The sequence below is a fragment of the Micropterus salmoides genome, unplaced genomic scaffold, assembly GCF_014851395.1.
Source record: "Micropterus salmoides isolate LMB-PRFRI ecotype aquatic unplaced genomic scaffold, ASM1485139v1 Ms_hic_scaffold_12, whole genome shotgun sequence".
NCBI classification, from domain to species: domain Eukaryota; kingdom Metazoa; phylum Chordata; class Actinopteri; order Centrarchiformes; family Centrarchidae; genus Micropterus; species Micropterus salmoides.
In genome coordinates, this window is record NW_024040263.1 from 9,464,381 (window position 1) to 9,480,454 (window position 16,074).

Here is a 16,074-nt window from a genome sequence, read left to right on the forward strand (position 1 = left end):
ACTGGACAGACCCATTAAACTCAAACTGAAAGTGAAACAAACAGGGTAAAGTTATATGGAAATTTGCTTTTATGAGGCAAAGTACAGCCAACTCAAATAAGGTGAGATTAATTATTAACTCAACTCCTTGATAATTACTGTGTGTCATGTAGATAATGACATAATTTGCCCATATTGCCTGTCATCCATTGTCACTTAGAGACTGATCAGTATGGATCTATGGTGCTTTTTTGGGTGGAGTGATAACTCAGAGGTATTAATGGCTAAAGATGTGACAGCTAGCCAATTAAATTGGTTTGTCTTGATTCAATATACGGTACATCATTAATTACTGCACATTCATCACATTTATAACCTACATGAAAGGATTTAACACCTCAGCACCTCTGTAAAACAGCTTCAACAAAGACAGAACATTGTAACCCAGAAGTGGGACCAAGTCATCGTTTTACAAGTCCGAGTCAAGTCTCAAGTCTTAGCAATCAAGTCCCAAGTCGAGTCCCAAGTCCAGACCGATCATGACTGGTCCGAGTCCGAGTCAAGTCTCAAGTCAAGGACCAACAAGTCCAAGTCAAGTCCAAGTCTTAAACTTTGAGTTTCAAGTCCTAAACAAGTCATAATGTGCTGTTCAACAAATGTAAAACCATTTCAAAAGTTCAAAATAAAAAATTTTATTGAATGAAGCATTAGCTTGTACAGAAAGAAGGCAGAGGTGCAGTTTCACACCACAAATTTCATGACTTAAAGTAAATGTTCATGTAGGGCTGCTAATTATTTTGGTCAATATTGAGATCACAGTTATTTAACAGGATTACTCATTGCCTTAGGAAACAAACTATTGAACTTCTAAAATGTAATACTTTCTTTTTAAAAACTATTATATATGCATTACTCCAAAATCTCATATAGCCCATGAAATAAGAAACAATAATCCAACATTGTTAACTTTAAGCAGCATCTATGGTGCAAGAGAACGACAGCAGCACAGTTTCCCCCAAGTTGACAGCTTTGGGTGACGGATGGGTCACTGAGGGGTCTCTGTGTGTATGTTTGTGTAGAAATCGCTATGACGTTAGAAGACGCAGACACCGTGGATATTTTACAAGCACCGATCAGGTAAAGCAACACTGAACACACCTTTTAGACAGGGACGAGCAGCCCAGCTGTAAAGGAAAGAGGTGCGCTGGATTTATAAAACAAAACGAGTGTCGTTGTGAAACAGCACCCGGCGCTATTATCGTTTTATCTTAATTAATTTTTTTTATAATTGGTGGAAGCAGCTTCATGCAACAGTTTTGGCAATCTCTCTGTTTCGACCTGACCTTTCTTTTCTTTTCTCCGTGAGATGGAGGAATTTAGAAAGTTTAGAAATGCCCCCAGCTGTTGTGCATGAATTATGCGTAAAATTCATCCAGCCATAGGGTCCGATCAGGAACGGTTCACAGCGCGCCGGTAGTAGGCCTACTACACAACCCATTGTAGGCACCGGAGAGGGAGTGGGTCACTGGGGCGTACAGGGCCTGGGACAGGAGATCGCGGAGCGGCAGCCGGCAATTGTTCCCTCTTGCTGGAGGGAGCCACACGCTCCAGTCTAATTGAACACAGCTATGTTGATGCGCTGCGCAAGTTAATATCATAATTTATTTTTGGGCGTGGGGAGTGTCAAGTCAGCTCAAGTCAAAACGCTCAAGTCCAAGTGAAGTCGCGAGTCATTGGTGTTAAATTCAAAGTCTAGTCGCAAGCATGGACTGTATGGTCGCAAGTCTTCTTTGATAAAGTCATCATTTTTGTGACTCGAGTCCACACCTCTGTTGTAACCTCAGTGAAAGGAGTTTTTTAAATGGCAGCACTGTCTTATTTAACTGCATTCGATTTTATCTATACCTAATACACCGATAAATGTGTATTAGAACAGGAAAAAATAATTTAGCTTGCTGGGTTGTCCCTACTTTAAAGCACCATTTAAAATTCTATGCTGATCAGTTTCTCAATGACAAATAATCACAGAGACAATTATGTCTCTAAACAATAGATAATCAAGGTAGTTTGAGTTGATGATTCATTTTGACAGATTTGAGCTGTACTTTTGCATTACTAGCAATAAATAACATAGCATCCAATATTATTATTGAGTTGAATCTACACCTCTAACTGTTTAAAATCAAAGTGATCATTATGACCTTCATTAAAGTAGGATTTAGTTAACACACACCTTATCTCCACTCCACCATACAACACAAACCATTACATGCATCCAACACAATTCAATACATTTACACGGGTGGGCAGAGGGGTTGAGGGTGAGGGGGGTCTCATTGGCCCCATTTTCTGCCCCTGGAGGCTCTCTGCTGTTCTCCTTTTGGGCGGGGCGAGTCTGTCCCTGGGGTATGTGGTCTCGAGTCCTTTGCACTCTGGGAAGGTTGCAGGGTGCCCTGGCTGCTGGGGTTCTTGTCTGCCTGCGGTCAGGGCTGGTGAGGCGCTGTGGCGGCGGCCCACTCTCACTAACAACTACATCCCATAACAGGCTTATATACACCCACAGACACACATACACACACACAAACAAATTTAGGTTGTCCATGGTTGTCAACAGGTAGTTGCATTATTCTTTATGCATATCAATAAGTTATCTATTTAAATTAATCACTCTTATTTCCCTTTTATGGCTGTGCTGGGCTGCTAATTTATTTTGCTTGGCTGTTTCTCCTTTTCATTCTCCCTCAGTTGTTTTCTTATGTCTGCTGTTTATTGCTATAGTTTCGACTGGTTGTCTCCTGTTGACCCCCACCTCTTTCCTCCCAGAGCCCCCACCCTGTTCTTTTGCAGGTGTCTTCGCCTTCTGCAATTTGTGTTTTCCTCTGTTGTTTCCTGTTGTCCTTATCCCCATTCTCTTGCAGGGGCTGTCCTTTCTCTGTGGTGTCTGTTTGTGTGATGTTAGTGCCCTCCATCCCCATTTCTGCCCCCCTGTCCAGCCCACTGACAAATTAATACATAATTAAATACAGTAAATAATCAAGAAGACAAAGGAGTATATTAAAAACTCTCTTTTTAAAGCAAAATCTATCTGGCACAACATGGTATTTAGCTTCTCATACTGGTCACCAGGCTGCTGGGCGGGACAGGTAAAAAAAAACACAAACCCAGGTGTGGGAGAAATTCAGGGAGGAAGGGGAATTAGGGAGCTTGTCTCAGGCTGTGATCAGCAGAACTGCTGACCCTGTCAGGGAAAGACTCCCCAACATGGAAAGTTGTCATACTCAGCCACGTGTTTGAGGGGGAGGAGCTAAATACTTAGCTGTGTTGGATTGACAAAGCAAATTCATTTGTCAGTGGTGTCAGTTTGAGTGAAGACAACCTATGAACATGTGGACTACAGCAGAAGACAGCTGTGGAGGTAACAACTTTTTTACCTGTGTCATTTTAAACGTTGGAAAAATAAATGCAATGACTTTAAATTTCCAATGTAAATTCAGTTTCATCAGGAAAGCTGTTTATTTTTGTTTACTATGTTCTTATAAGTGCTGTCAAGCCTTTACTGTAAGTCTTCTTTCTCTTGAGTTAGTCACCAATTTAGCTTAGGCAGGTTTTTATTGTCATTAAACCATTCTCAATGTCAGGACTTAACTTCTCTTTGTCTCACCTTCCCAGGAAGTGTTGCTAAAGACAGCAGAACAACAACAGACAGGGCTGGTGAGTGCTTAACACTAAGTATACAAAGTACTATTATAACATGTTAAAATAGGAGAGGAGAAAATATTTGCTTTTACCAAATCAAAAGTGAAACAAACAGGGTAAAGTTATATGGAAATTTGCTTTTATTAGTCAAAGTACAGCCAACTCAAATAAGGTGAGATTAATTATTAACTCAAACTTCCTTGATAATTACTGTATGACATAATTTGTCCATATTGCCTGTTATCCGTTGTCACTTAGAAATTGATCATTATGGATCTATGAAGGTGCTTTTTTTGATGGAGTGATAACTCAGAGGTATTAATGGTCAAAGATGTGACAGCTAGCCAACTAAATTGTTTTGTCTTGATTCAGTATACGGTACATCATTAATTACTGTAGCCTACATTCATCACACGTTAACCTTCATGAAAGGATTTAACACCTCAGCACCTCTGTAAAAAAGAAAAAAGAAAACAAAAACGGAACATTGTAACCTCAGTGAAAGGAGTTTTTTAAATTGCAGCACTGTCTTATTTAAATGCATTCGATTTTATCTATACCTAATACACACGATAAATGTGTATTAGAACAAGACAAAACAATTTAGCTTCTAGGCTGTCCCAACTTTAAAGTGCCTTTAAAGTTCCATGCTGATCAGTTTCTCAATTACAAATAATTACAGAGACAATTATATCTCTAAACAATATAATCAAGGTAGTTTTAGTTGATGATTAATCTCACCAGATTTGAGTTGGCTGTACTTTTGCTTTAGCAATAGCAATAAATAACATAGCATCCAAAATGATTATTAAGTTGAATTTACACCTCTATTAAACTGTTTAAAATCAAACTGATCGTTATGACCTTCATTAAAATAGGATTTACTGCATGTTTGATATTGAAAAAGCTGTACCAGATTTTCAGTGCATTATTGTTTGTATTGTAGTAATTGTTGCGTGGGTTATTCGTGTTGTATTTTATAGCATGCACGGAGAATCTAACACAGAGCGATGCCTTCATCAGAAGGTAAACTGTTTCTTCTTGTTTGTGTTGTTGCATCAGCTGAAAATTCTCACTTCTCTCTAGTCCAGCACGGCACATAATATTGTCTTTCTTCCTGTGCTCTTTTTCGTTATACAGCTCTTTACCTTTGGATCCTGCAGAGGAGTACAAGATGGACAACAAACGACGAGGCCTTGCACTCATCTTTAACCAGGAGCGCTTCTTCTGGCGCCTGGGGTTACCTGAAAGAGATGGAACCAATGCTGACCGCTACAACTTGGAGAAAAGGTATCACGTCCTAGCCAGCTGCTGGAGTGGGAACCCAGTATTTCGCATGCTTAAGAACTTGTCTGTGCTTGTTCAGCAAATTGTCTGTACCTGTAGTAACATTTTATTGAAGAATTTCCTGTGTATTTCATATCATACTAAACTTATTATCACGTCTCTCTTAGACTGAATGAGCTTAACTTCGAAGTGAAGGCTTATGATAACTACAAACAGGTGGAAGTCTTAGATAAAATCAGTGAAGGTAAGCACATGTAGGATCACTTCTGGCTGTAGTACAGGCCACTTTTACTTGTTCAGTAGCAAGTTTAACAAATACCTGATGTCCCATCAGCCGCAGAGGCGGACCATTCAGACTCAGACTGCTTTTTGCTCGTCTTCCTGAGCCACGGCAAGGATGATCACGTCTACGCCTACGATGACAAGATCAGCATTCAGGATATCACATCCCTGTTCAAAGGAAACAAGTGTAGGAGCCTTGTGGGAAAGCCAAAGATCTTCATATTACAGGTAGATACAAACAAACGCCAAAGCTCAATCAAACCCATCAGAATATGGGAACGTGCAGAATTAGCTGTTTTTGTGTCCGTCACTAGGCGTGCCGCGGAGACAAACATGATGATCCAGTGACTGCCTGTGATGCCGTGGACAGTGAGTTGAAGACAAATGAGGTGGTGGTTGACGCTAGCGCCGTACACACCCTCCCTGCTGGGGCCGATTTCATCATGTGCTACTCTGTGGCTGAAGGTGAGCCGGCAGAAATAAAACATTAAACAAGATAAAATAAGTACAACAAATATCATGAAAAAGCCATGATAAAAGTGAGTTTTAAGAACAGATTCAAAAGAGGTCACTGAGTGTCTCTGTCTCAGATACTCAGGCAGGAAGGTCCACAGCTGAGGGGCCCAGACAGCAGAAATGTGATTGTTGTTCATAAAATAAATCAATTGAGTGGAGGCAGTTTTTTTCTAAAATCTTCAATAAAAATGGCAGTTTAGTGATTCAGAGTTCAGAAGGGCAGGTGGATGATGTTGAACTGACAGAAAGGTTTCACCGAAGTGGGTTAATGTTGAAGGTGGGTGAGAGGAATAACATCAGTCTCTCTGAATTCTGTGTTAATGTGCTGCCAAATAGCCACTATTTTGGTATAAAAGTAATTAAGAAATTCATCACTTCTCTCTGGGGAGGATTCAGCTGGCTGGCAAAGCGGGGAACCAATCATAGATTTTATGGTTTTAAAGAGTTTAGAAAAACACGAGTTTCTTGCTTCTTTGATTGAACACTTATAAGTGAACATCTGATCTCTAAGAGAAGCAGGTGAGACACTGTGCTTCTTTTTTAAGACTTTTTATATCTGACTGGAGCTGCAGAGAAAGAGCCATTAGCAATGCTGACAGACTCCTCTACATTGAGGACCCGGTATTCATTTATACTAAAAATGTGTTTGATGCAGTAAAAGCTTGACAGAAACGAGGAACAGAGAATTAATGTAGTGCGCTGTAGTGAATCAGTGTGGGGGGTTTGGGGTCATGAGAGAGGAGCAATGCCTTATGATCAGAGACAGCGAAATCCACCACATTCACATCTTCCGCACAGAAACCATAGGAGAGTACAAGGTCAAGTGTGTGTCCTTTGTAAAGGTCTAAATGTTTAACATGTTGGGTAAGATTAAAGTAAAAGTTTGAGAAAATCAGACGTAAACAAGGAGGAAAAAGGGCAACAAACATGGATATTAAAATCAGAGGGAATAAGAACTCGGTCATATTGTAATGACTGATAAGAGGTCTGAAAATTCCTGAATGAAACCAGAACTAACTTGGAAGAAGTAATTTTAACTGTAAAGAGATTGTTTCTGTGTGGAGTGTGAGTAGATTTTCGTCTATTATTGAATTACCGAGGGAAGCAAATTTAAAAACAATATGTCGTTTTTGCCGTTCAGTCAATAACTATCGTGCCCTGTCCCCTTTGTTGTTTGTTAAGGTTACTATTCCCACCGGGAGACCGTCAACGGCTCCTGGTATGTCCAGGATCTGTGCGAGCTGCTTAAAATGTATGGGGACTCCCTTGAATTCACAGAATTACTCACACTGGTCAACAGGAAAGTGTCGATGAGGAGTGTTGGGAACTGTCTTGACCGGAATGCCATTGGGAAGAAGCAAGTACCTTGCTTTGCTTCAATGCTCACCAAGAAGCTCTACTTCCGACCAATAAAGTAACAGTTTCAGACCTGAGTCATGAAATGAGCTGGTTTTCTTGACTGTAACATAAGTTGCATGTCTACAACCCAAACAAACTCTTTACAATTTATTGTACCTTGCTAATGATTCTGTTCACATCAGAGTTTAATACTTAATTATCTCTCTGTATCTCCTTATTAGCACCAATGATATATATGATATATATAATGATAATGAATATCTCAAATAACAGATTATCCAGGCAACACATAAACATGCTGTTTGTCTTCAAACTTTCTCCATCAAAAAAGGAGTTGACATTTGTGCTGTTCTTTGTGTTGTAGTAACTCAGCACAATAAACTAACTAAATTAACAGTCTCAGAACTTGAGCTTTATTTGCATATATGCATGTAGTGATAATCATAGATCGTAATAGAAATGAAGATAAGGATTGAGTATTAATTTGAAAAATGTGTTGCAGAATGTTACTTTTACATTGGGTTGTTATTCATCATATTTTGCATGTTATACTAATCAGTATATTATCTTTTATTAGACAGCATATATTTGCTATATGTAGTCATTATATTCATATAATCTTTGCTATATTGAAACATGGAAAGTGTGCCTGTAACTTGCTATGGTCCAGCTAAGGCCTACTGGGCATGGAGATCCCCTTCCTCCCCCACCTGTTTCTCTTTGAGAGGCACCGACCGGTTTGTAGACTATTACGTGTGAAGAGAGGTCAGCACAGAAAAAGCTAGGCGAAGGGTGATGTCATTAACACTAAAATACTGTAGAGGCGTTAGTAAATTCCAAGATCAAGAACATGATTGTACAAGGATTATAACGTTAAAGCCATTTGTGGGGAAAGGGTATAAAAGCTGGGTTGTAGCAAGTTCAGTAAGTTCTGTATTTTTTTAACCTGTTTGGTGCAAACTCATTTGTCACTGATTAAAGACAATCTGAGGAACCGAAAGTCTGACTGCCTCCATTGTTGTTTGGATCTTCAGTGCTGATTTCTTTCTATTTTTCATCCATCGTCAACCGCTCATCCTGTGTTCAGGGTCACGGGGGGCTGGAGCCAATCCCAGCTGACATGGGGCAAAAGGCGGGGTACACCCTGGACAGGTCAAAAGTCCATCGCAGGGCCACACATAGACAAACAACCACTCACACCTAAGGACAATTTAGGGTCACCAATCAACCTAGGACGCACGTCTTTGGACGGTGGGAGGAAGCTGGAGCACCCGGAGAGAACCCACACAGAAAGGCCGGGGTAACCAAGCTTTATTATTTGATCCCACAAGGGAATAGCGTTCCTGCTCAGATTATTATAGGGGAAATCACTTACAGCGGTTTTAAAGTTTCTAAAGTGTGTTCACGAAACAAACATCCTTTACTGTGCTTGAACATACCACAAATACAGGTAAATTTTAAAACATTTTGCACCGGTTTACTGTGGTTTCCTGGTTGGACGACATATTTCCTCGACAGTGGTGGACAGTAATTAAGTACATTTACTCAAGTTCTGTTAAATACAAATTTGAGGTACTTGTTTTTTACTTGAGTATTTTCTTTACATGCATCTACTTCTCCACTATATCTTAGACAGCAATAATGTACTTTTTACTTATCTGACAGCTTTAGTTAATACTTACTTTATAAATTAAGATTTATATGCACAAATCATGTGAAGCCTTAAAATATGTTTTGTTATATAATAATAATATAAAATTATCCCATATTTTATACAAGTACAGTTTGTTGTTTAAGACATTTTTCAAAGATGAAACTCATCTGTGCAGCTATTTGCTCCTGCAACAGATGAACTGGTTCACTCGCCTGTCACAAAATAGGCTTGGCCTAAACATTTTTGTTTACCCTCTCCTTCACACAAATGGCATGTGAAAGATGTTTCTCCATATTGAAGTTTATCAAGCATCGCCGGAGGAGCAGAATGTCACAGGAAAATCTGAAAGCCCTCATGCTGATGGCCACGGAAAAAAGGGACCTAATGAACCCAGATTCTGATGATGTAATTGACAAGATTGCGGAGAAAAGCAAACTCCTCCGTAGCTTGTTAACTAGGCCTAAATGATTGCAAAAATTATGGTTTTATTTATCATTTAGCTGCTGTATTATTTTGTGCTTTCACATTGAGCCTTTGTATTTGTGCTGAATGGGCCTTTAGTGGAGCATATTAGGTTGTAGCACCCATAGCTCTGCATATGTCACTGTCTGTAGCAATAGTACATGTCGTTTAGGTGTTTGTTCTGTGTTGCAAATTTATGCATTCTAGTCTATCTGTATGGTTTTATGCTTTTTATGTCAACATTTAGGTGGGGTTGTTGTTGGGTTTGAAGAAAGGGCTGGTGTGTTGGGCTGCTTTTTGATCCCGTCACTGCTTACAGGATCTTTTTTTTTTTCATCATAGTGGTGGCAAAGGGCTTCCATACACCCTATATGCCCTTATTATTTACACATGTGACCAATCATTTGGTATCAGATTGGTTACATTACATTTGGAATGATTCCTCCTAAAGTGTTTCATCTCCACTGCTGCCAGTGGCCTGTCAGCTGCTATGGAGGCAGAGGCGTGTCACATTAGATTAACATGGAAGAGGAAGTCAAATCAAATGTTTGGAGACACTTCGGATTTTTCAAGAGAGACGAGACACATGCAATTTGCAAAACATGCCGTGCCGCTATAAAGTACACAGGCAGCACAACTAATCTAAAAATTAACCTACTTGAAGGGGCAACATGGTGTGTGAGTGTGGAGATGTCTCCCTCCCCCTTTGGATTCAGTTCTAGCCAGCCACAGTGGTACTACCAGGCGCCAGCAAGACTGAAGAGCAAAGTATTGCAACTTCCTAAAATTTTTTAACTGTTAAATGTGTGAGGGGTTATGAAAGTGTAACTGGAGGCAGAGAACAGGGAAGAAGGACTGGTTTAAGGCAAGGTCCAGGCCTGGTGTTATTTTATCTTTTGTCAGATAAATATTTTAGAAGTTAAAAAGAAACTGAGTAAATGACATGCCTACAGAGTTTAAGTAGGCTACTAGAGAAACAAATAAGTGAAGTAATTTATGATGTATTTAATTTATGATTAGCCTACTACAATCCAAATTGAATGCTCTGTACCATATTAAATTGCATATCTTATGATTATTCATATGCATGGAGCCTATCGCATCGGGTTGAATAAAATCGTGTTGAATCGCAATTTGGGGTGAATCTTATCATACCACATTTGTAATTGCTTCATATGTATCTTTAATGTATCAGATCAATGGCAATCCGCCTCAGTGATAGAGATGCATTTCCATATTGACGATTCATGAGTTTATTGTTGGACAGGAGAAGAGAATGATGAATATCGCTACATGTGACAATAAAGTATCTTTACCTTTACCTGAGAGCAGAGCAGGAGAGAAGACAGGATAAGAGCAGCAGAGCAGAAAATAGTAGCCTAAAACACGCTTTTAGAAGCTGAGTAAACAGCCTCGTCAAGTCTTTCATCAAGAAAATAATTACTAAGTTACATGTCGGCAATATTTGTAATTTTATGTAACTTTAGTAAGATATTTTTTTATGAAGGCCTAGACCAAGTATATGGTCCCCCGACTAAAACGTGTGGTGAGTGTAGAGACCGCCGAGGAGACTAACACTGAGCTCCCATCCAACAGTTCAAACAGTTTTTCTATCACATATTTTAAGTTGATGTTGATAGAAAATTCCAGTGAAACAACATAAAAAGTACATATTTAGCTGTCACAACCTTCCATTCAGCACAAATACAAAGGCTGCACCAACCATAATCTCACTTTAATCGTTTAGGATTTATTGAAACCCTGTACTTGAACGTTTCATGTGGGAAACACGGAAGTTCCAGGTCTTGTCCTAGCTGTTGATATTTGTCTGACAGACGCGAGAGCCAATCGGGTTCTCTGGTTGTCACAAGCAGCCAGTAAGATTGAGGGGGGCGGGGGATCTAAATCGTGGGTCCTCAATGTTGGATTGACTAAGCAAATTCATTTTAGCGGTGTCAGTCGGAGTAAAGACAGCTCGTGAACATGTCGAATACGGAAGAAGACAGCTGTGGAGGTAACTGTTTTTAAATAAAAGTAGATATAAGTTGTGGACTCCTGCGTGTGGCATTTTAAACGTAAGAAAAATAAATGCAATGACTTCAAATTCCCGGTGTAACTTCACTGAAGCTATTTACTATTGTTTACTATATTTTACATACAAGCTGACACGTCTTTACTGCAAGTCTTCTTTCTCTTCAGTCAGTCACCAAGTTTGTTGGCTATACATTGTAAGCAAGGTTTTTAATGTCATTAAACCATTCTCAATGTCAGTACTTAATTGCTCTTTGTCTCACCTTTCCCAGGAAGTGTTGCTAAAGGCAGCAGAACAGCAACAGACAGGGCTGGTGAGTGCTTAACACTAAGTTACGTGCAATTTTTTCCTCCCTTTTTTTTAAGTTTATATACTTTTTATAAAAGTTTCTTGTGAAAATTAGAGCGGAGGAAACGTCTACTTAACGTGTACTGTTTGTGTACTTTTATCAAAATAAAAGTGAAACAAACAGGGAAAGTTGTAAAGAAATCCGGTTCTGTTGCCAGTGAAGCCAAAGTGCAATAGGTTTAATCATTATCTCAAACATATTTCCCCATATTTCCTGTCATCGTTTGTAAATTAGAAACTCATCAGCAAGAAATTTTAAAGGTGCTTTTGTGGGTGCAGTGACAACTCCGGTAATGAAACTATGACAGCCCAGCTTGCTAACTTGTCTTGTCTTGATCCAATGCACATTCCTGCATGTTTATTAGATATGCCCCGGGTATGCCTAGCTAAAACAAATGCAGCTTAATACAACAGATAAACAACTGTTTATCCAGTTTACAGCAATGAAGGTACATGAAATATTAGAAACACCTCTCATTGTACTCAATGATGATGAAAATGTTTAAAAAGAAGCTGAATATTATAACTTATATGAAAGTAGGATTTATTGCAGGACTGTAATATACTGGCAGTGTATAAACAAGAAAATGCCGCACAAGCAAAGATATATATGTATTTACTTAGATTCCTTTTTGTCAGTCAGATGATACTTTCCAAGTTGTCAAACACCCCTGAGCTGTTGCCTGTAGCACACAAAAGTCTAACCTGCATATCTGTAGGGTGTGGAGACACTTTTGGCATCTGTTCTTTTAGCAGCCGTTGCCATCTTTCTCCACCTGTCACCCAGCTATTGAAGACCACGAGGACTCTAAGCTGGTAGCACAATGGCTGCTTGACCCCATACTAGCAGCAGTGGAGCATTTTGTGCACCTGCAGTTGTACTGCTTAACAAAGAAGCATAATCCTGAAAAGCTCAATCCCCCAATGTATTTTTGCCAACTTCAAACATATATTCAGAGTATTTCTGATATTTAACAAATTAGCAAAGCCTGACTTCTCAGTGCATTACTGTTTATTAATGATATTCTCTATTGTTGCATTGTTTATTCATGTATGTGTTGTTTTTTTATAGCATGCACAGACCACCTAACAGAGACGGATGCCTACATCAGACGGTACAGAACTGTTTCTTCTTGTTCAGCTGAAAATTCTCACTTCTCTCTAGTCCAGCACGGCACATAATATTGTCTTTCTTCCTGTGCTCTTTTTCGTTATACAGCTCTTTACCTTTGGATCCTGCAGAGGAGTACAAGATGAACAACAAACGACGAGGCCTTGCACTCATCTTTAACCAGGAGCGCTTCTTCTGGCGCCTGGGGTTACCTGAAAGAAATGGAACCAATGCTGACCGCTACAACTTGGAGAAAAGGTATCACGTCCTAGCCAGCTGCTGGAGTGGGAACCCAGTATTTCGCATGCTTAAGAACTTGTCTGTGCTTGTTCAGCAAATTGTCTGTACCTGTAGTAACATCTTATTGAAGAATTTCCTGTATTTCATATCATACTAAACTTATTATCACGTCTCTTTTAGACTGAATGAGCTTAACTTCGAAGTGAAGGCTTATGATAACTACAAACAGGTGGAAGTCTTAGATAAAATCAGTGAAGGTAAGCACATGTAGGATCACTTCTGGCTGTAGTACAGGCCACTTTTACTTGTTCAGTAGCAAGTTTAACAAATACCTGATGTCCCATCAGCCGCAGAGGCGGACCATTCAGACTCAGACTGCTTTTTGCTCGTCTTCCTGAGCCACGGCGAGGATGATCACGTCTACACCTACGATGGCAAGATCAGCATTCAGGATATCACATCCCTGTTCAAAGGAAACAAGTGTAGGAGCCTTGTGGGAAAGCCAAAGATCTTCATATTACAGGTAGATGCAAACAAACGCCAAAGCTCAATCAAACCATCAGAATATGGGAACGTGCAGAATTAGCTGTTTTTGTGTCCGTCACTAGGCGTGCCGCGGAGACAAACATGATGATCCAGTGACTGCCTGTGATGCCGTGGACAGTGAGTTGAAGACAAATGAGGTGGTGGTTGACGCTAGCGCCGTACACACCCTCCCTGCTGGGGCCGATTTCATCATGTGCTACTCTGTGGCTGAAGGTGAGCCGGCAGGGGATGTTTAAAACTCTTCATCTGCCTTGAAGATGTAGCAGGAATTCTACTTGGACACTAGAGTGAATTATTTTAGAAAAAGAAGTCACTGTAAATGTCCTTTTATTTTTGCTGTTCAGTCAATAACTATCCTACCCTGTCCCCCGTGTTTGTTAAGGTTACTATTCCCACCGGGAGACCGTCAACGGTCCTGGTATGTCCAGGATCTGTGCGAGCTGCTTAAAATGTATGGGGACTCCCTTGAATTCACAGAATTACTCACGCTGGTCAACAGGAAAGTGTCGATGAGGAGTGTTGGGAACTGTCTTGACCGGAATGCCATTGGGAAGAAGCAAGTACCTTGCTTTGCTTCAATGCTCACCAAGAAGCTCTACTTCCGACCAACAAAGTAACAGTTTCAGACCTCAGTCATAAAATGAGCCGGGTGGGAAACAGGATCTCCTCTGGGAAATTTTAAAGAGATGTTTGTTTTTTCTAGTCCTCTACTGTATGTTAATCATAAACACTATTATTCACATTTGCATTTAACTATAATTAGAAACCTTAAAATTCAGTTGTTGTATATTAACAGGAACAACAACATGCTCTGAAGAATTATGAATATTCTTTTCCTTATGCTATTCAAAATTGTGGTTTCATTTATGATGCAAAGTTTCTCTTCTGGAAAAAAACAGATTTCTTGGCAGATTTATAAAAGGGTTTTAAGGTTTTTGCATTTGCATGACAGAGAACCAAGATAGGCAAAGTATCCGTGGCAGCAGATGGTAGAGGAGAAATCATATTGCTGACCAGCTGTTAGTAAACACGGTACTGTGTGATTTACTGGTTTGTCTGAATTTACAGCAAACATTATAATGCAATCTTATCCAACAGCCCTGAAGTAATTCAAAGTTAGACCAGCACAATGGCGGGTCAATATGGGCTTATTACAGCTACATGTATACACTGACATAAGGGGTGAAAAAGGTAAAAACAGTTATCTTAGAAACAGTGCCAAATATTGTCTATGTCCAGCAAGCTCAATGTTTATATCAGCACAGCAGATTACTATATCTCACAGTGGATCAGATCATTGAGCAGTGGTAAAAGGCAATTTAGTAATTTTCCCAACTCTGATAACCAAATGTGAGGGATCCCTGCAAAAGCAACCACAGCAGATGTGGTTCAGAACCTTATAAAACTTCATCTCTCAATTAAAGTGTATATACTTTACTAGAAATATAACATAAATCTTGGACCAGCAAATGTTATATTTGATAAGGCTGCCCCTTGCTGACTAAACTGATCATGAGGTGAGATGCATTAGGGATCTGTGTGGCTTTTACCACAACAAACACTTTTCTGGGGAAGACCTGAATGCTTAATTACAATCATTATTTTACTTCCCTGATGACCAATTTAGTTTCCAGTGTCAGGGTGACTTCATATCCAATACTGACTTATAAGACTATGACATTTATTTTTTGCTTCAGACAGAACACAAATCAGTGTTGTGAGTTTATCATTTATGGTCTTCTATTGGATTGCTTTATGTTTTCAAGGTGTTCCTCTTATTTTGTCCAGCTCTACGATATAGATCAGATTTTGTGCTTTCAGAAATTATTATGGACCCATATTCTTTGTTAGTTGCCTTTCGTCACATTTTTAACTTGCTTGTTTAATCAAATTTAAACTGCTGTGGTACTAGACAAATGCTGACTTTATCCTGCAGGTGACTTTTGTTTAACATTCTACAAGATTGCCTTGCAAAGGGAAGCTTTCCTCAGACTTAACATTGTTTCTGAGGAAGATGGAAATGACAGGCAAGTCAGGATTCCTTAAATACAGTCTGGCAGGTCCACAAGCCAGACAAAAACTTTCCAACTATACTGCATCTTGCGAGGCATGTGACATAACAGCATGAGAACCATGTACTTCTAATGATTTTGTTTACTTCAGGGTTTAACACTTATCTTTCTAATTACAAATTATGTAGTAATATGTCTTATAGTAGGTTTATCCAGGCACTACATAAACATGCTGTTTGTCTTCAAACTCGCTCCATCAAAAAGGGAATTCATGGTTGTGCTGCTGTTTGTTGTAGTAGTAAACTGTATTCAATTTAATAATGCGTATTTGCACTCAAAAAGGCAACAAATACCAGTGTGGGAAGAACCTCAGGCAGGAGGGGTGTTTTTAAAGCTGTACTCTGGACATAAAACACTTGTAGCTGTGTCACATGATCTATGACTCAGGAAAATCAAAAGCTACCAGCATACAATGATCCTGTATTTTTGTGGTGTTATTGTTGTGAGTTTTTGTATAAAAACTGTCTGTTGTATAAAATCTGTGTGACAT

General features: G+C 39.4%; 1 protein-coding gene and 1 pseudogene across 1 annotated transcript; both read left to right on the forward strand.

The window, feature by feature from the left end:
• Positions 1-3,327: 3,327 nt before the first annotated feature.
• On the forward strand, positions 3,328-16,066 carry LOC119898911 (caspase-6-like). Its single transcript, XM_038713236.1, has 9 exons — positions 3,328-3,394; positions 3,649-3,690; positions 4,659-4,701; positions 4,816-4,965; positions 5,130-5,206; positions 5,297-5,472; positions 5,559-5,709; positions 6,943-7,201; positions 14,153-16,066. The coding sequence occupies exons 1-8, from the start codon at positions 3,358-3,360 to the stop codon at positions 7,176-7,178; spliced, it is 912 nt and encodes a 303-aa protein (XP_038569164.1). The 5' UTR covers positions 3,328-3,357; the 3' UTR covers positions 7,179-7,201; positions 14,153-16,066.
• On the forward strand, positions 11,134-16,062 carry LOC119898914 (annotated as a pseudogene).
• Positions 16,067-16,074: the final 8 nt, after the last annotated feature.

What these genes read in the sequence shown, in the direction of transcription:
- LOC119898911 (XM_038713236.1), top strand. Translation starts at nt 3,358, where the DNA reads ATGAACATGTGGACTACAGCAGAAGACAGCTGTGGAG. An exon ending in CAAAGATCTTCATATTACAG is followed by an intron (nt 5,473 to 5,558) that starts GTAGATACAAAC and finishes GTCCGTCACTAG; the next exon opens with GCGTGCCGCGGAGACAAACA. An exon ending in GTGCTACTCTGTGGCTGAAG is followed by an intron (nt 5,710 to 6,942) that starts GTGAGCCGGCAG and finishes TTGTTTGTTAAG; the next exon opens with GTTACTATTCCCACCGGGAG.